Consider the following 19,625-nt stretch of genomic DNA (forward strand, 5'->3'; position numbering starts at 1 on the left):
ATGGCCTCTTGTCTGTGAACGCTCTTTCTCTTATGCTTTATGTTTTATGTTACCATTACAAAGTGATCTACCAGGAACGTGTGCTTGCCTGCATTACCAATGCAAGCGCCTGACTGGGTGATGTCGCCTTGTGGCAAAAGTTGAGCCGGGATCAGCATCTTGTTGTAGCGTACTACACTCACACTTATTACTAAGATACTTGTTGATGATAGAGAAAGACCAAGCTAAGGTAGCAGCTTTTTATTGATTTTTTACAGGATATTAAAGTGTTTGTGATATTTAAATTGATACTCAAGGCATGTTTTTCCACTGGAACCATATTTCCACTAATTAACACTATAACTTATTTTGCTGTCTGAGTACAGCCAACAAAAACATGTATATCTCTCAATATGACATATACACCAGACACTTATCCAGCAGAGTGAGTCACTTTTTTCCTTTGAAATGTACACATACTTAAGATTAATCTCTACCCTTACCTTAACTGCCATATATTTATGAAAGTGTCCCTAAAGGGATATTAATGTGTTTATGGCTCTATACTACAGAAACAAAGAGTATGTTCATGGTAAATGGACCTGGACTTGTAGAGCGCTTTTCTAGTCTTCCGACCACTCAAAGCGCTTTAACACTACATGACATCATTCACCCATTCATACACTGATGGGAGGAGCTGAGGTTCCACCTGCACATCAGGACTAACTAACATTCACACACATGTATACACTGTGGACACAGCTACGGGAGTCATTTTGATGTAATAAATAATATTGTTACATGGTGTCAGCTTTTGATATAAAGGTTATACGATTATTGATGCCAAACATTGATTTTAGAAAGGTCCTCATGTCGTAATAATGTCATTGTTAATCAAATGGGGTTCATTTTCATTCAGGAATTTAGAGAAATAGACAGATCAAGGGTTCTGCAAACAAATATGTTTATTGTATATGTATATCTTCATACGCAGGTGTTTAACAATGGAATCAATGCACTTAGCCTTTACAAACTGTGCTCTGTACGTGGACTTTCCTTAATACAGCCTTGATGTGCGACTAGAAAAGCCAGTATGAAGTTAAATGAGGGTCTGCTCCTCTCACACAGACTTGATCATCATTCTGGTGGCCTTCATGGAGTACGACGCATGACCTTTCCAGGTTCTCCAGTGGAGGCCTGACGCCCACCCGATGTGTTCACCATAAGGATGCCATTCTCCGTTCAGGCTGGCAGAGCCACAGCGGCTGTACCACCAGCCACCACCGTTTGAAGAGATACAAGCATTTTGAGCAATGTCACCAAAGATGCATGGGCGGCAGCCGTCGTTGTCGCGGTCGGCGGTGCTGAAGCCAAAGCTGTTCTGGTCGATGCCTGAATAGGCACCACGGATGGCATCACCTGGGGACAAAGTTGGAAACTGTTTCAGCAAGTTCAGAATTCATTGGGTGCCTTTTGAATCAGTGGCCACTGTGACCACAAGATGAGAACAGAGGAGACAGCCTATTCAGTAATAACAGTTAGTAAGTTAAGTTTGCTAAAAATTAGCTAACGTTAGCCACCATAAGCTATTGGTCAAACCAGATCAAGTAAAACCCCTGAGGGTAGATTGGCGTGCATTTGATTTGAATTCCACTTTTGAAAGAGGAAATTGTGTAATAACCTCTTTCAAAAGTTAGATTGACCCACTTCAAAGCTGCCATGTGTAGCATTTTATTATGTGTCACACATTCCACCACACTGTAGATTGTTTTCATCCCACCCTCACCTGGGCCTCCTCCTCACCTCGCCTGCAGCACATCACCTCATCGGTCCCTCACTACTTAAGCCCTCTACTCACACCTGTTCTCTGCCAGATTCTCTTGTGTGTTTTTTTGCCAAGCTCTCCAGCGTTATCCTGTCACCATATCTGATCTGCCTGTTCTGACCCTTGCTTCCCCTAATTGGACTTGTTTGCCTCGAGGACTGATCCCCCAGTTTTGACCCCTGCCTGAATACCAGTAAAATAATTATCTCGTGGTCATGCTCTTGGGTTCAGTTGACAGTACTCGTAAACCTTACAATTATGTGTAGACCAACCCATCATAGAGATCTTAGACAGAGTTTGTGGTCTGATTAAAGCAATGTGGACCCCAGTTGATATAGTTGCCAAGGTAACAACATTAAACAACAAAAACTCCCTCATTTCTCTGGGCTCACAGACTACAATTAATTTGACGGCAATAGACATTTCTAAACTGGATAGCTTTCATTTAAGTCTATCAGAATGATACGGTTGAAATGATCGTGGCAAAAAGATGAGTCCAACCAGCGTAAATGGAAGTGAAGTAAATGGGATTAAAATGTGTGAAGGAAAAGATGGTCAAAAGCCTGAAGTACCTGCATCTCCTCTGTATTCCCCGACATGCAGTTTGAAAGCTTCTCTTTCACCGCCCAACCTGAAGTTTTTATACTCGGCGAAAGCAGTGGCATTAGTGTGGTCCCACAGATCGACCCTTAGGGTCCACGTCTTGGTCTTGGTCAGAGAGGAAACCATCTTCAGACCCAGCCAGTAGTCCTCTGAGGGAATCGGCAGAGCACAAGAAGACGATTCAGTTTGATCAGATACGAAGTTGCTTTGAGTTGTCATTGCTGCAGGATGCAGGGTTTTGAAAGTTCACGATTGACAGCCTCATTTGCATAAACGTATGTGTGGTAGAAAATGTGCATATTGCGTTTACAATGTAATCTAATTCCTGATATTCCTGCAATGTTTCACCTTAATAACAGCTAATTGAATAAAACATATTGTATATTCTTCTTCTGCATTCTGTACATTCCCTGTGTGATAAGTAAGGCATCACAAGTTTGATTTATCCTCACATCCCTGAACAAACGCAACCAATTTCATATCATTTACTTACTAGCGTAGTTTCCAAAACCCATTCTATATGCTGCCCATTTCCTGTTGAAGGAAACCGCTCCTCCACTGCGCTTCTGAACCACCGTCCAGCCGCCGTCTTGCCGCATTTCACAGAACACCTGAGCAGGTAGCCCAGTTAACATGCAGTTTGTTCAAAATATAAAAATGAAACATGTGCCAGGCTTTTTGCACAGTACCTAAAGACCAACATGTCTTCCACAGGGGTTTGGAAAAGACTTTGCATGCTGTATATTTAAGATCTGTCATAGCACTGTTTATTAATTTCAGTTATGCAAAGGATTTAATTTTTAAAAAAAGAAAAGAGCTGTACAATTTAAGATTCTGTATTGGTAAGGACAGGCATTGCAACAGTAACTAAGGGGGTGGGGCTTAGCGAATGGTCAATTACAGTCAAGCCTTACTGTGTACATTACAGCTCAGGTTTCATACCTTGAACGGGGGCTTGGCTTTAGAAGGCTGGATCCAATAAACCCCACTGGATGCTTGTGGCAAGAGAACCTTAATCTGTGTGCAGTCTGTGCCTGAGGTTAGAGCGACGAGAGAAACAAGACGAGGAACATCATGAAATCTGAATACACAGGACCTTCCCAGAATGTGTGCATTGCAAGAAATTGTGAGGCGAGAATAGCATTCACCGTACCTTTAGGCGAAATCCATTGGCGTTTCTAGCAAGATCAGAGAAACAGTTTTATAGTGGGACTTAAATATACGGACGATAAAGCCAGAGCGTGAGAATTGAGTAGCATATTAAAGACAAAAGAGAGGAGGAAGACAATGGAGAGACAAAGAGATATATCATGTAGTTTGTATTACCTCAGCCTGTCCACTGCAGCTCAAAAGAAACATCGAGATGAGCGCGCAATACCCGACCAGACTCTTCATCTTGACCTGCGTTTAAAAGATAATCTCTTTTTAAAACATACATGTTGAAACAGCTGTCTGAGCTGTGAGACTTCTCAGCCTTCGTTCACTTCCACGAGACCAAGGGATGAAACACTGACATTATTAGCCCATAATAATGTAATCGTTCTTTCTAGCACTGACCTGTGTGCTGGATAAGCCACGTCCTGTCCTGTAGTCTGAGCAGGAGTAAAGTCTGAACAACACACCCAGTCCTCTTATAAACACATCTTGTTACTTAAGGCAAACAACATTCCGAGCCGGACTCAAACAAGAAATACCTGCTGTTGTTGTTGAAGCCCGATACAGTCAGCGCCCACTCTTGTCACAACGTTGTGCGATTACTCTCTGTTTCCTCACGCCTGTAGAGGAGCACGTGACCAAACACTGCTCCTATAATCCACATTGACTGTTGCCATGAATTGCACGGCACTTACTTAATGTTTGACATTTATGACTGACTCCTTCTGACACTCCGCTCACTCTTCCTCAAGCGTCATCAGGACGTTGGCGTATTAGTGAAACGTCTCGACAACTGTTGTGGCTTGCCATGGAATTTGATCCAGATATTCTTTGTGCACAGAGGGTGGATCTCAGTTACTTTCACAATGCACCTACAATGTCATATCGTGCCACCTGCAGTCTCTTCAGCTGCGTGATGGATTGGCACCACATTCTGTATAGATATTCATGGTACCGCGTAATGACTTTGATGATCCTCTGATTTTTCTTAGAACGCCGCCATTTAGGTTGACATTTGTGATTTTGAGTGAAATGTCTTGACAACAATGGAGGGACTGCCAAGAAAGCAAGAATAGTGTCAGGAGTGATTTGTGGCAGAAGTGAAAGGGAAGGTTTCCAAGATAGTAGCTGAGACTAGCTATGTTGCATGGGGTGGAGGCGGTGGCACTGACAAAGAGACGGGATTCATTTCCATTTTCATTCAACATCCTTCAATTATTTCTGCACTAGCTGACAGAGGAATGAGTTCTTGCAAACCCTCCACTGCACAAATAGTTACAGAGCGGTCATCGGACTCCATCCCAAACCCGGGTAGACGGGTTCTGGGAAGGTGCTGTAGAGTGTGCAAAACACCAGATATTAAAGTGTGGTTGTTGAACAGCACAATCTGGCTTTAAAGGAAAGCTGAATAATTGTTATTTAACAATTATTTTCCATTTAATAACATTGATTTACTTCTACTACTTCCGTTTCAAGCTACTTAATTAATACTTCTGCTTCAAAACATTTCAGAGTAACATTTGTACTTTGTACATTACATTTCCTCAGTTATTGGATACTTTGTCGATTTAGGATTTACATACAGTTAAAATGTGTGACCAGTTTATACCAGTTCAACCAGTCTGACAAACCAGTCTGACAAACCAGTCTAACGTCAGTCTCTTTGTCCTCATATGGTATAGTTCAGATGCGTTTCAGAAAGATTTCTGCTCTTGTTCAAAGCGTTTTGTTTTGTGCATTGTACTGTTTTGAATGATGAGAGCCCATAATACATATCAACTTGGATATATTACAAGTCTATATGTATTATGGGTTCTTATCATTCTCAACAGTAGAATGCATCTTATCCATATGCCGGTGAACCTCACCCAAACAGTGGCATCTGCCGTGGCATTTAGGGACTAGATCAGTCTGCATCAATCTGTGAACGAATGTAGGTGGTTCGTACAGTATCTGATTTCCACAGCTGCTTCATAGTCTACTGTATGAAAAGCTCCTTCAATTCATGAAGTCCATATAGGATCTGAGGGCACACATATATTTTTGATAAATCCATGAGTACTATGCAGAGCGAAGTTTGATTACTGTGTTAAACTTCATTAAACACTTGAACATAAGGCGAGGCTGATCAGGATCGGCTATAATCATACAGACCTCTAACCGGTTATAGCAAATGTACATTCTGCTTTTGTGTGATGCCCTGGTCCAATTACCAGGACGCATCAGAGCCTTATATGTTTTAATGCCGCGATGCTCTGAACCATCGAGACATGAGGTAAATCTTTCCCTTTGCTAAGCTATCGTTCTCACGTTTCACAGGGATTGGGACAGCAGTTTTAGAGCTATGTGGTGCTTCAGATAAGCCCCTACAATTCACCACTCCCACAGGTGTGTGCGCGTCATCGTCGTTGATGGTGCTCAACTGATCAAGCATTTTTTTCTTCACCACATTTAATGAGATCTGCCCTGAAATGCTGAAGACGATGGACATTGTTGGGCTGTCTTGGCTGACACGCCTTTTAAATGTCGCATGGGGGTCAGGAACAGTGCCCATGGACTGGCAGACCGAGGTGGTGGTTCCCATTTTCACAAAGCGGGACCGGAGAGTGTGCTCGAATTATCGGGGTATCACACTACTCAGCCTCCTGGGGAAAGCTTATTCCAGGGTGCTGGAAAGGAGGCTCCAACCGTTTGTCGAACCTCAGATTCAAGAGGAGCAATACAGATTCCGTCCCGGTCGTGGAACAGTGGACCAGCTCTTTACCCTCGCAGGACTACTGGAGGGGTCCTGGGAGTTGGCCCAACCAGTCTACATGTGCTTTGTGGACTTGGAGAAGGCTTTCGACCGGGTCCCTCAAGGGTTTTTGTGACGGGTGCTGCGATAGCATAGGGTACCGGACCCATTGCAACGGGCCATCCGGTCTCTGTATGACTGCAGTAGGAGCTGAGTTCGTATTCTTGGCATTAAGTCAGACACGTACCCGGTGGGTGTTGGCCTCTGTCAGGGCTGCCCTTTATCACCGGTCCTATTCATCACTTTCATGGGCAGGATATCTAAGCGCAGCCGGGGGGGGGGGGGGGTGGGGGGGTGGAGAACGTCAGGTTCTACTACTTCGTGTCGAAAGGAGTCCGCTGAGTTGGTTCGAGCATCTAATCAGGATGCCTACTGGGCGAGGCGCCTCGCCCTGGAGGTTATCCGGCCACGCCCAACTGGTAGGAAGCCCCGGGGACGACCCAGAACACGCTGGAGGGATTATATCTCCCAGCTGGCCTCGGAAAGGGTGAGAGGGAAGTCTGGGTCAGAAAAAAAAAAATTGTTTTGATTTAGGTTTCTTAAAGCTTCAACAAGTTTAATGTTATCATGAATCAGAATCAGTTAGCACTGTGATATACTGTACATGTGGGACATTGTTTTGCTTCTACTACTTCCGTTTTATGCTAATTCTGCTTCACAACATTATAGAGGGAAATGTGTACTTTGTACATTACATTACATTTACTCAGTTATTGGATACCCTGTCGATTTAAGATTGACATACAGTTAAAAACTGTGAACAGTTTATAGAATCATGCATTCAAAACTTGATTTGTAAAAGTATCAGAATCAAAATATACCTCAATTACCTGAAGCAAATATACTCATTATGCAGAAGGCCCATTTTAGAATAATATATCATAATATTATATCTTCCCCCAAGTCCATACTGCAGTTTCTGAAAGCTGAACTAAAGTGATCGTCAGCTGCCGTTTCTTGTTCTCTTGTGTTTGCACATTGCTGTAGTAATACTTTTTTATAATATTTCAATGTTAACTCTGAGTAGTGTATTCACAAAATTTGGGATGTACAAAGTCTATTAGTTAGATCAGATTGTTTGGTTTCTTTTACACCATGGCTGTGCTCTTTCTTAATAAGGACCTGTAACCTGAGATTCAGTAGATCTGAGTGGGATTTGACTTGAAGACAAACCAGTTTGACCAATCAGTCAGTCTGTCAGTTTTAGAGCTATGTGGTGCTTCAGATAAGCCTCTAGAATTCACCACTCCCACAGGCGTGTGCGCTTCATTATATTGCAGGCAATGAAGTAATTCAATGAAGATAGATTGTGAAGGGCACAAACTACAGCTCCAGCTGCCTGCCCTGGTTTTCTTCAGGCTTCCAGTGTCCATGTTCAAGCATTGTTCATGGAACCATTTCTGGCATGTGTCACATTCGATCTAGAAAATGACACGGTAGAAATCAGAAAGATGAGTTTCTGTGTGTTTTTACACAATTAGACCTGTCTTTGTTTTTAACAAATGTTTCCCACTATTAAACTAGATATTATGTATTTATTTTAACTTTAGTAAGAAAGAAGATGTCTAGTTCACTGTTAATCTGTTGATGTATCAAAATACACAACTTCACAGGTTCGAAGTTCTACACCTTTTTCTTTCTATTGTCGTGGCAAAATTTATATATATATTTATATATATATGTGTATATATATATGTGTGTATGTATATATATATATATATATGTGTGTGTGTGTATATATATATATATGTTTGTATATATATATATGTATATATATGTGTGTATGTATATATATACACATATATATATATGTGTGTATATATATATGTGTGTGTATATATATATGTGTGTGTATATATATATGTGTGTATGTATATATATATATGTGTGTATATATATATGTATATATATGTGTGTATATATATATATATATATGTGTGTATATATATATGTATATAAACACATATATATATATATATGTGTGTATATATGTGTATATGTATATATATGTGTATATATATGTGTGTATATATATATGTGTGTATATATATATATATATATATGTGTATATATGTATATATGTGTGTGTATGTATATATATATATGTATATATATATTTATGTGTGTATATATATAGGTATATATATATGTGTGTATGTATATATATATATGTGTATATATATGTTTGTATATATATATGTGTATATATATGTGTATATATATATATATATGTATATAAGCAGACTCAAGGCGAGGTAGTCAGGTCCAAAACAAGGTCTTTACTTCAAGCAGGGTTCGGTACACGGGTAATCAGCCAAGGCAGGCAAGAGGAATCGGTATTGGCAGGCAAAGAGTCACGGGTGGACAAAAACGGGTCAAAAACAGGAAGGCACACTTGGGTAAATCGTTGGTAAGCTGATGGGACATTAAGAGACACACTGGCAAAGTTTGGGCATTTTAGTCCTTTTTAAACTACTGCTCAGTAGTTGGACTTTTTTATTTCATGTTTGTGCATGAAAGCATGTTGAGTCTGTTTAAAAAAGGCTGACGATTTTGAATTGTTATGTATGGTGTAATACCGTGTGTCCTGAAGATGCACTTTTTGGGTTTTTAATTAAAATGCAGCTAATTGAGCGTAAAAGGGAATAGTTCCCTCTCTAGCATCGCCACCAGCTGGTCGTTTTGGTTTATCATTAAACTTGTTTTTTTGTTGGCATACATATTCTGTACTATCTCAGGTTCAAACTGCACCATCTTTCGATTTGGGTGCTTTAGGGGTGGGTGTGGGTCCCACAGCCAGGCCAGTTGAGAACCACTGTTTTAATGGACAGGAGGAAACCAGGCAGCCCATCTGCCCTCCCAAAGGCGACGCTGACGCTCCTCGGGAGCCTAAGGCCTGGGCCAGTAGTGAGGTAGCTGCATGGGGAATGGGTTCCGGTCGAGACTTGGGCCTCTTCGAGGAGAAGGAGGAGCAAGGGACTGAGGAGCTAAAGGAGCGGCTTGGTCTCTCTCTCCTAAACTCCCCGAGACGGCTCTCTAACCGTACAGCAAGGGCGATTAAGGTTCAGTGGTGGCAGGCCTCCTTTACATTTAAAATTGAAAGATGGCGGCGACAACCCTCAGAGATGAGCAAGTCTGGACTTTGGTTGGAATGTACAGAATACAAACCAGTTTTATTTGTTTTTTTTGTGCAATAAAAGGAAGATAAATGGTTACAGAGATGAATAATGTAAATATTGAAGTAAAAGAAAAGCCAAAAAATCAAAAGTTTAAATTCCCAATAAGACCTTCAAAATGATCAGGTGACCCAAGAGTTGACTTATTTACTTCTCCTCACCATTCAGTCAACGAAGAAGAACATGTGATTACATATTGATACATGACAGAAAAACACATTGAGGCAGTCATCATTACACTGACACTAAATAATATGAGAATGTATGTGAAGAATAAAGTGATATATGAGACCAAAACACTTTTAGCCCAATAAAAAGAAAGAAATCCTAACTCATCAAAGAGAATTAAACTTGAATGAGGATATATCATATGAATAAAAGTAAATTATAGTTTAAGATCACACTTCCTTCAGGTTTCAAAAGCCATGTTTTCATATTAGCAAATCAAATCAGTGCTGTTACACTTTATGGTCTGGCTTCTCACTCCTTGAGGAAGTAGAGGTGTTAGATAGCATCAAAGTTCACCTGCAGGACAAAGCCGTACCACAGGGTCACTCTGTTTATAAACTATATGAGACATGTGTGTACAATATGACATCTGAAGTACAGGCAAGTAGATATGTACGGTGAATAAAATAAACTGCTTGTGAAAGAGGAATAAGCGACTAAAGTTTGAATTACATATTACATATGATTAAACGTGATCATCTCAATGGTCACATATTTCATGTTATTTAAAGGGAGGTGTGACTTTCTAATGATACATTCTCTCTCCCGTCTTTAAGAGTAACGTCTTGATTATTGGTTTTGATTCTGTTTCATCTCTGGCTGTATTATCATGTGCTTTTGATCCTGATTGATTATTTCATGACAGCGTCTCCTGCCTTCTTTGCTGCTTCGCCTGGTGAGTCTGCTCCCTCAGATGCATTGTGTCCTGTAATAGCTCCTTGCATCGCTCCTCTTAGAGCAACACCAACTGCCCTTTGCACTGTGGCTCCTCTCATTCCAGCTCCTCCTGGCTGTGTTAAAGCTGTGATAATGTCACTCGCCATCTCCATTAGACCTAAAAGAGCTCCCCACAATGCACCTGATGCGATACCTGCCAGTTTGGTCCAAAGCAACTTAAATACGTTCTCTTTCGCCTCCTCTCTGATCTCTCCCTCTGACTTGTTTCCTGCTGTCTGTCGAATGAGTTCCACCTCCTGTATTATTCTTTCCTCCACTGCTTGTAGCATCTCATTGGTGTAGCATCTTCCTTCGTTTGCCTCAACCATCTTATCTATTGTCTTGAGGAGCTCCTTCACCTGGACCTGGTTGTTCCTGTATTCTTCCTGGTTGTTCTTCCAATATTTATTATCAACGACGTGGCAGCGGCCTCCACACTTCTCCACCAGATCCTTCACACGCCTATTATCGTGGACAAAGTCCTCAATGGTCTGTCCTTCAGGGAGCTGGTCACCATGAGTAAAGAGAACTGACGCATACTGTAAGACTTCTTCAGAAAAGTATTGGTGTATTTTATCGATGATAGCCTGCTCGTGCTCTGTGAATCTCTCCACTTTGAGTACAATGAGAAAGGCATGAGGCCCAAGAGCGAACTCTGTGATGCATCTCAATATTTCAGACTTCAGCTCCTCCTCAGATCGATCTGTGTCGAAGAAACCAGGAGTGTCAATCAAAGTGATGTTTCCTCCATTGACCGGTTTAGTTTCTGCTTGACATTTAATTGTTTCAGAGTTCACACTGTGTCCGATCCGGAACAGTTGCTCTCCCAGTATGGTGTTAGCCAGGCTGCTCTTCCCAACTCCAGTTTTTCCCAGGATGGCAATCCTCCTGCTGTTTGACACTGAAAGAGAACAATGTCCATCAATAATACTGAAAACTTTGTCACAACAAAAACAAAAGCCCGTTGGTACTGGTGAAGAACAGAGGATCATTTTGTAAATCTGAGTTGTGTTATGTATCTGGAACCGAGTTTGATCTGATACATTTACCTTGATTTTAAATAAATGTGCATGTGACACATTGAAATAATAGCTTTAGCGCCCCTCAGTTTTCACCTATAGCTACTTGATCCAAATACTGGAGGTCCTGATTCAAAACTATTACTTTGATCCACTTAAATTATTGTTATGATAAGTGTAATTTTAATAAGGTGACTCGTGAAAACAACATTAACAATGTTTGGCAGAGTACAGTCACCTGCTTAAAGAGAGCACACAACCCTGACAAAGGCCACGTTCACGACCTCCCTCCAGAAACGTTTTTATTTTAAAGAGTGAATACATATAATATATTTTATATATATAATAATATTCAACATTACTATAAGCAACAGACCCGGTCACGAACACCGGAAGTGACTCGGAATGAAGCAGCTTCATGTTGAAAACCGCTGTTTCTCCGACGCTGATCTGAGACCAGCTGCAGCTCGTTTGATTAGCTTGTTTCTCTGACAACCGGCCCACCCCACAGCCAGTGATGACGCTCCCTCTCTTCATTCACCCTCTACCTCGCTCGACCATCGCTTTCTCTCAACCGGAAAAGAGCAGTGAACTATGAACGTCTAGAAACTATTATTTTTCTTTCAAGATGCTGTTTTCTTGTTTTTCTTTTTATTCAACACACTCTTCCATATCTTCAACAAGTACTACAGGAATGCCATAATTAGTTTATAACTTTTCACAATGTGTTACGTTACAAAGGTGCCTATAAGTAAAGGTAACGGTCCACCACTAATGGTCACATAATGAACCTACGTCATAATATATATTTCATAAAGTAATGTACAGTGAGCAGCGTTAATATATCATAACAACTGGAAGAAGTAAAAGTAGCTTACTGTCCATGTTTTTAGAAGATAAATCAGCGAAGAGTAAAATGTTTCAACCAGACGACGTGCTACGTGTCTCTTCTCCTGCTGCTCCTTACCGTGGGGCGTGTGTGTGCGTGCGTGTGCGCGTGCGTGCGTGCGTGCGTGTGGTGGGCGAGGGGAGTTTACTTTTCCAAGTAAAAGCTTTATTTGTTCAAATAATATTTGTGTCCACAGTTTTCACTAACGTGGCTGTCTCGTATAGTCCCCGACGCTCTGCTTGTTTATCGTGCATGACGTTGCATTGTGAACGTGTTGCAGAGCAACGACCACGGAGACGGAGAACAGTCTGCGGGGTTCACCGCTCAAGTCTGCAGGGGCCCAGCAGAGGCGTTCACGACACACACAACACCTTTGTGCACACACACGACACATTTTGTACCAAAATAAAAGAGGAAGAAATATGAAAATGGTATGGATTAGTAATAACTTAAATTATTACATTAATATTTGCAATTAACGCCCCCCTAAGCAGGCTGAGGCGGTCTTGTGTGATTTGAGGTAGGTTTGTTAACGAGGTCAGAGGTCACTGAACAAGCCTTATCGTCCAGTGCCTTATCTCCACTGGGAGAAGGAATCAGTCACGCAGCAAGGCTGCACACCTTTTCAGTTTGAGTCTTAAAGTTAGTCATTTAATCCTGTTTCACCAACTAAGCACAGATAAAAGATAAAACCATGTATTACAAATATATGATGTAAAAAATATGAACATATGTATAATCAAGTTTAAATTTGCAGTACATTCTGAGAATATTCAATATTCCAACAAATTTAATCCGGGGAGAGGGATCCTCCTCTGTTGCTCTCCTTGAGATTTCTTCCCTTTTTCCCCGTGAAAAGTGTTCTAGTTGTTCCTGATCCGATGTGAGGTCCTGGGACGGGGATGTCGTATGTGTCCAGACCCTCTGAGGCACATTTGTAATTTGTGATTTTGGGCTGTACAAAATAAACAGAATTGAAAATGTAATTACTATGACCTCACTACTAAGACCTCAGAGTGGCCTTGTCGACTAGAACAGTGTTTTTCAACCTTTTATGCGTCAAGGCACACTTAAGACACAGAAAAAATCTCACGGCACACCAACAACAGGAAATGATATGCAAATCAAACCCAAACATAGTTTCAGCATGAGCATAATATACTCTAAGAAATCAGGGAAACGCGTGTTCTATTTGTTGTGTTTTATTAAACTTAACATCATCCTAATGCCAAGATGGCACAGCGCACAACGGACTCGGTGCGGCAGGAACCCCAGTGAAGGAAAATCCAAATGACAGATACTCATCACTGTACTGTCTTGAGCTCACCGTTTTAGCCTTCTTTTGACACCCACTTGTACTGGGCTCATCATCTGGATCAAGTGTGGGGGGATCTTGATCAGGACCTAGTTTTCTTTTCAAAAATTTCTCCATTAGACTTTTATGCGTGTACTGTACCTATCTCTTAATCTCACTTTTTTAAATTGTCGCCTCAGCAAATCTGCCTATTAATTACGCTGCGTACCCACAGGCAGAGGGGAGTATTGAGCCTTCATACCACTGTAGCGACCCTGTGACGTGGCTGTCAATCACAGTGTGGCACCGTGCCTGCTGGTCGAGGGGGCGTGCCTGTGATTGGAGGAGTAGAGGGGAGGCGGGATTAACCGGTCGGAAAAGGGGAGTTAAGTGTGGTTGACGGGACCGTTGTTGTTGACGTTCGAGTTGCTGATCTGTGTCATCAGTGCAATAACGTCCGAAACATTACACCACCAACAGCGCGACGACATACACACACACAAACACACAAGTTGGCTTTTTTTTTCCACGAATGAAGTGACAGTATGTAAAAAATGTTTATTTTTCACGGCCCAGTGGTTGAAAAACACTGGACTAGAACTCCAGACTTTGAGACTCTTGCCCAGTTCTCCCATTAGAAGTTCCTCCAGACTCAGGTCTATGTCAGTGTTACACCTCATGTTGAAGTGAGTGCTGCTTAACTTTCTGTAAAGAACAATGTTTTTTCAGTATTTACCTAGTGATAAGGTAATCACAAGAAAAGTTAATTTTATATATGAATCCTTTTGAATTGCATTAATTTATGTTGAGTTTGTGGAAAAGCTGCTCCTCAAGACACTGACGTGTTCCATAGTGAATGTTTGTCATAGATTCAGTGAGTGAGTATTCTCAGTTAACGTTTGGGCATTTTAGTCCTTTTTAAACTACTGCTCAGTAGTTGGACTTTTTTATTTCATGTTTGTGCATGAAAGCATGTTGAGTCTGTTTAAAAAAGGCTGACGATTTTGAATTGTTATGTATGGTGTAATACCGTGTGTCCTGAAGATGCACTTTTTGGGTTTTTAATTAAAATGCAGCTAATTGAGCGTAAAAGGGAATAGTTCCCTCTCTAGCATCGCCACCAGCTGGTCGTTTTGGTTTATCATTAAACTTGTTTTTTTGTTGGCATACATATTCTGTACTATCTCAGGTTCAAACTGCACCATCTTTCGATTTGGGTGCTTTAGGGGTGGGTGTGGGTCCCACAGCCAGGCCAGTTGAGAACCACTGTTTTAATGGACAGGAGGAAACCAGGCAGCCCATCTGCCCTCCCAAAGGCGACGCTGACGCTCCTCGGGAGCCTAAGGCCTGGGCCAGTAGTGAGGTAGCTGCATGGGGAATGGGTTCCGGTCGAGACTTGGGCCTCTTCGAGGAGAAGGAGGAGCAAGGGACTGAGGAGCTAAAGGAGCGGCTTGGTCTCTCTCTCCTAAACTCCCCGAGACGGCTCTCTAACCGTACAGCAAGGGCGATTAAGGTTCAGTGGTGGCAGGCCTCCTTTACATTTAAAATTGAAAGATGGCGGCGACAACCCTCAGAGATGAGCAAGTCTGGACTTTGGTTGGAATGTACAGAATACAAACCAGTTTTATTCGTTTTTTTTGTGCAATAAAAGGAAGATAAATGGTTACAGAGATGAATAATGTAAATATTGAAGTAAAAGAAAAGCCAAAAAATCAAAAGTTTAAATTCCCAATAAGACCTTCAAAATGATCAGGTGACCCAAGAGTTGACTTATTTACTTCTCCTCACCATTCAGTCAACGAAGAAGAACATGTGATTACATATTGATACATGAAAGAAAAACACATTGAGGCAGTCATCATTACACTGACACTAAATAATATGAGAATGTATGTGAAGAATAAAGTGATATATGAGACCAAAACACTTTTAGCGCAATAAAAAGAAAGAAATCCTAACTCATCAAAGAGAATTAAACTTGAATGAGGATATATCATATGAATAAAAGTAAATTATAGTTTAAGATCACACTTCCTTCAGGTTTCAAAAGCCATGTTTTCATATTAGCAAATCAAATCAGTGCTGTTACACTTTATGGTCTGGCTTCTCACTCCTTGAGGAAGTAGAGGTGTTAGATAGCATAAAAGTTCACCTGCAGGACAAAGCCGTACCACAGGGTCACTCTGTTTATAAACTATATGAGACATGTGTGTACAATATGACATCTGAAGTACAGGCAAGTAGATATGTACGGTGAATAAAATAAACTGCTTGTGAAAGAGGAATAAGCGACTAAAGTTTGAATGACATATTACATATGATTAAACGTGATCATCTCAATGGTCACATATTTCATGTTATTTAAAGGGAGGTGTGACTTTCTAATGATACATTCTCTCTCCCGTCTTTAAGAGTAACGTCTTGATTATTGGTTTTGATTCTGTTTCATCTCTGGCTGTATTATCATGTGCTTTTGATCCTGATTGATTATTTCATGACAGCGTCTCCTGCCTTCTTTGCTGCTTCGCCTGGTGAGTCTGCTCCCTCAGATGCATTGTGTCCTGTAATAGCTCCTTGCATCGCTCCTCTTAGAGCAACACCAACTGCCCTTTGCACTGTGGCTCCTCTCATTCCAGCTCCTCCTGGCTGTGTTAAAGCTGTGATAATGTCACTCGCCATCTCCATTAGACCTAAAAGAGCTCCCCACAATGCACCTGATGCGATACCTGCCAGTTTGGTCCAAAGCAACTTAAATACGTTCTCTTTCGCCTCCTCTCTGATCTCTCCCTCTGACTTGTTTCCTGCTGTCTGTCGAATGAGTTCCACCTCCTGTATTATTCTTTCCTCCACTGCTTGTAGCATCTCATTGGTGTAGCATCTTCCTTCGTTTGCCTCAACCATCTTATCTATTGTCTTGAGGAGCTCCTTCACCTGGACCTGGTTGTTCCTGTATTCTTCCTGGTTGTTCTTCCAATATTTATTATCAACGACGTGGCAGCGGCCTCCACACTTCTCCACCAGATCCTTCACACGCCTATTATCGTGGACAAAGTCCTCAATGGTCTGTCCTTCAGGGAGCTGGTCACCATGAGTAAAGAGAACTGACGCATACTGTAAGACTTCTTCAGAAAAGTATTGGTGTATTTTATCGATGATAGCCTGCTCGTGCTCTGTGAATCTCTCCACTTTGAGTACAATGAGAAAGGCATGAGGCCCAAGAGCGAACTCTGTGATGCATCTCAATATTTCAGACTTCAGCTCCTCCTCAGATCGATCTGTGTCGAAGAAACCAGGAGTGTCAATCAAAGTGATGTTTCCTCCATTGACCGGTTTAGTTTCTGCTTGACATTTAATTGTTTCAGAGTTCACACTGTGTCCGATCCGGAACAGTTGCTCTCCCAGTATGGTGTTAGCCAGGCTGCTCTTCCCAACTCCAGTTTTTCCCAGGATGGCAATCCTCCTGCTGTTTGACACTGAAAGAGAACAATGTCCATCAATAATACTGAAAACTTTGTCACAACAAAAACAAAAGCCCGTTGGTACTGGTGAAGAACAGAGGATCATTTTGTAAATCTGAGTTGTGTTATGTATCTGGAACCGAGTTTGATCTGATACATTTACCTTGATTTTAAATAAATGTGCATGTGACACATTGAAATAATAGCTTTAGCGCCCCTCAGTTTTCACCTATAGCTACTTGATCCAAATACTGGAGGTCCTGATTCAAAACTATTACTTTGATCCACTTAAATTATTGTTATGATAAGTGTAATTTTAATAAGGTGACTCGTGAAAACAACATTAACAATGTTTGGCAGAGTACAGTCACCTGCTTAAAGAGAGCACACAACCCTGACAAAGGCCACGTTCACGACCTCCCTCCAGAAACGTTTTTATTTTAAAGAGTGAATACATATAATATATTTTATATATATAATAATATTCAACATTACTATAAGCAACAGACCCGGTCACGAACACCGGAAGTGACTCGGAATGAAGCAGCTTCATGTTGAAAACCGCTGTTTCTCCGACGCTGATCTGAGACCAGCTGCAGCTCGTTTGATTAGCTTGTTTCTCTGACAACCGGCCCACCCCACAGCCAGTGATGACGCTCCCTCTCTTCATTCACCCTCTACCTCGCTCGACCATCGCTTTCTCTCAACCGGAAAAGAGCAGTGAACTATGAACGTCTAGAAACTATTATTTTTCTTTCAAGATGCTGTTTTCTTGTTTTTCTTTTTATTCAACACACTCTTCCATATCTTCAACAAGTACTACAGGAATGCCATAATTAGTTTATAACTTTTCACAATGTGTTACGTTACAAAGGTGCCTATAAGTAAAGGTAACGGTCCACCACTAATGGTCACATAATGAACCTACGTCATAATATATATTTCATAAAGTAATGTACAGTGAGCAGCGTTAATATATCATAACAACTGGAAGAAGTAAAAGTAACTTACTGTCCATGTTTTTAGAAGATAAATCAGCGAAGAGTAAAATGTTTCAACCAGACGACGTGCTACGTGTCTCTTCTCCTGCTGCTCCTTACCGTGGGGCGTGTGTGTGCGTGCGTGTGCGCGTGCGTGCGTGCGTGTGGTGGGCGAGGGGAGTTTACTTTTCCAAGTAAAAGCTTTATTTGTTCAAATAATATTTGTGTCCACAGTTTTCACTAACGTGGCTGTCTCGTATAGTCCCCGACGCTCTGCTTGTTTATCGTGCATGACGTTGCATTGTGAACGTGTTGCAGAGCAACGACCACGGAGACGGAGAACAGTCTGCGGGGTTCACCGCTCAAGTCTGCAGGGGCCCAGCAGAGGCGTTCACGACACACACAACACCTTTGTGCACACACACGACACACTTTGTACCAAAATAAAAGAGGAAGAAATATGAAAATGGTATGGATTAGTAATAACTTAAATTATTACATTAATATTTGCAATTAACGCCCCCCTAAGCAGGCTGAGGCGGTCTTGTGTGATTTGAGGTAGGTTTGTTAACGAGGTCAGAGGTCACTGAACAAGCCTTATCGTCCAGTGCCTTATCTCCACTGGGAGAAGGAATCAGTCACGCAGCAAGGCTGCACACCTTTTCAGTTTGAGTCTTAAAGTTAGTCATTTAATCCTGTTTCACCAACTAAGCACAGATAAAAGATAAAACCATGTATTACAAATATATGATGTAAAAAATATGAACATATGTATAATCAAGTTTAAATTTGCAGTACATTCTGAGAATATTCAATATTCCAACAAATTTAATCCGGGGAGAGGGATCCTCCTCTGTTGCTCTCCTTGAGATTTCTTCCCTTTTTCCCCGTGAAAAGTGTTCTAGTTGTTCCTGATCCGATGTGAGGTCCTGGGACGGGGATGTCGTATGTGTCCAGACCCTCTGAGGCACATTTGTAATTTGTGATTTTGGGCTGTACAAAATAAACAGAATTGAAAATGTAATTACTATGACCTCACTACTAAGACCTCAGAGTGGCCTTGTCGACTAGAACAGTGTTTTTCAACCTTTTATGCGTCAAGGCACACTTAAGACACAGAAAAAATCTCACGGCACACCAACAACAGGAAATGATATGCAAATCAAACCCAAACATAGTTTCAGCATGAGCATAATATACTCTAAGAAATCAGGGAAACGCGTGTTCTATTTGTTGTGTTTTATTAAACTTAACATCATCCTAATGCCAAGATGGCACAGCGCACAACGGACTCGGTGCGGCAGGAACCCCAGTGAAGGAAAATCCAAATGACAGATACTCATCACTGTACTGTCTTGAGCTCACCGTTTTAGCCTTCTTTTGACACCCACTTGTACTGGGCTCATCATCTGGATCAAGTGTGGGGGGATCTTGATCAGGACCTAGTTTTCTTTTCAAAAATTTCTCCATTAGACTTTTATGCGTGTACTGTACCTATCTCTTAATCT

The 19,625-nt window shown here is 41.4% G+C and overlaps 3 protein-coding genes across 4 annotated transcripts; all 3 read right to left on the reverse strand.

The window, feature by feature from the left end:
* Positions 1-921: 921 nt before the first annotated feature.
* Positions 922-4,238, reverse strand: LOC117726180 (fibrinogen-like protein 1). Of its 2 annotated transcripts, none has more exons than XM_034526304.1 (7): positions 4,102-4,238; positions 3,734-3,808; positions 3,561-3,585; positions 3,350-3,441; positions 2,901-3,018; positions 2,377-2,556; positions 922-1,398 (listed from the first exon to the last, which is right to left on the reverse strand). In XM_034526304.1, the coding sequence occupies exons 2-7, from the start codon at positions 3,800-3,802 to the stop codon at positions 1,100-1,102; spliced, it is 783 nt and encodes a 260-aa protein (XP_034382195.1). In that variant the 5' UTR covers positions 3,803-3,808; positions 4,102-4,238; the 3' UTR covers positions 922-1,099. The 2 variants fall into 2 exon arrangements, with proteins under 2 accessions (XP_034382195.1, XP_034382194.1); XM_034526303.1 differs by lacking the exon at positions 4,102-4,238 and adding an exon at positions 3,965-4,034.
* Positions 4,239-9,654: 5,416 nt separating this feature from the next.
* On the reverse strand, positions 9,655-12,462 carry LOC117726366 (GTPase IMAP family member 7-like). Its single transcript, XM_034526602.1, has 2 exons — positions 12,375-12,462; positions 9,655-11,378 (listed from the first exon to the last, which is right to left on the reverse strand). The coding sequence occupies exons 1-2, from the start codon at positions 12,379-12,381 to the stop codon at positions 10,393-10,395; spliced, it is 993 nt and encodes a 330-aa protein (XP_034382493.1). The 5' UTR covers positions 12,382-12,462; the 3' UTR covers positions 9,655-10,392.
* A 2,809-nt stretch (positions 12,463-15,271) lies between these two features.
* On the reverse strand, positions 15,272-18,236 carry LOC117726371 (GTPase IMAP family member 7-like). Its single transcript, XM_034526611.1, has 2 exons — positions 18,149-18,236; positions 15,272-17,152 (listed from the first exon to the last, which is right to left on the reverse strand). The coding sequence occupies exons 1-2, from the start codon at positions 18,153-18,155 to the stop codon at positions 16,167-16,169; spliced, it is 993 nt and encodes a 330-aa protein (XP_034382502.1). The 5' UTR covers positions 18,156-18,236; the 3' UTR covers positions 15,272-16,166.
* Positions 18,237-19,625: the final 1,389 nt, after the last annotated feature.

The sequence above is a fragment of the Cyclopterus lumpus genome, chromosome 23, assembly GCF_009769545.1.
Source record: "Cyclopterus lumpus isolate fCycLum1 chromosome 23, fCycLum1.pri, whole genome shotgun sequence".
NCBI classification, from domain to species: Eukaryota; Metazoa; Chordata; class Actinopteri; order Perciformes; family Cyclopteridae; genus Cyclopterus; species Cyclopterus lumpus.

Excerpts from the sequence above, each read along its gene's own strand:
- LOC117726180 (XM_034526304.1), bottom strand. The coding sequence starts at position 3,802 with ATGAAGAGTCTGGTCGGGTATTGCGCGCTCATCTCGATGTTTCTTTTG. Across the intron at positions 3,442-3,560 it reads CCAATGGATTTCGCCTAAAG|GCACAGACTGCACACAGATT; the intron begins GTACGGTGAATG and ends CTCTAACCTCAG. Across the intron at positions 3,019-3,349 it reads AAGCCAAGCCCCCGTTCAAG|GTGTTCTGTGAAATGCGGCA; the intron begins GTATGAAACCTG and ends CTACCTGCTCAG.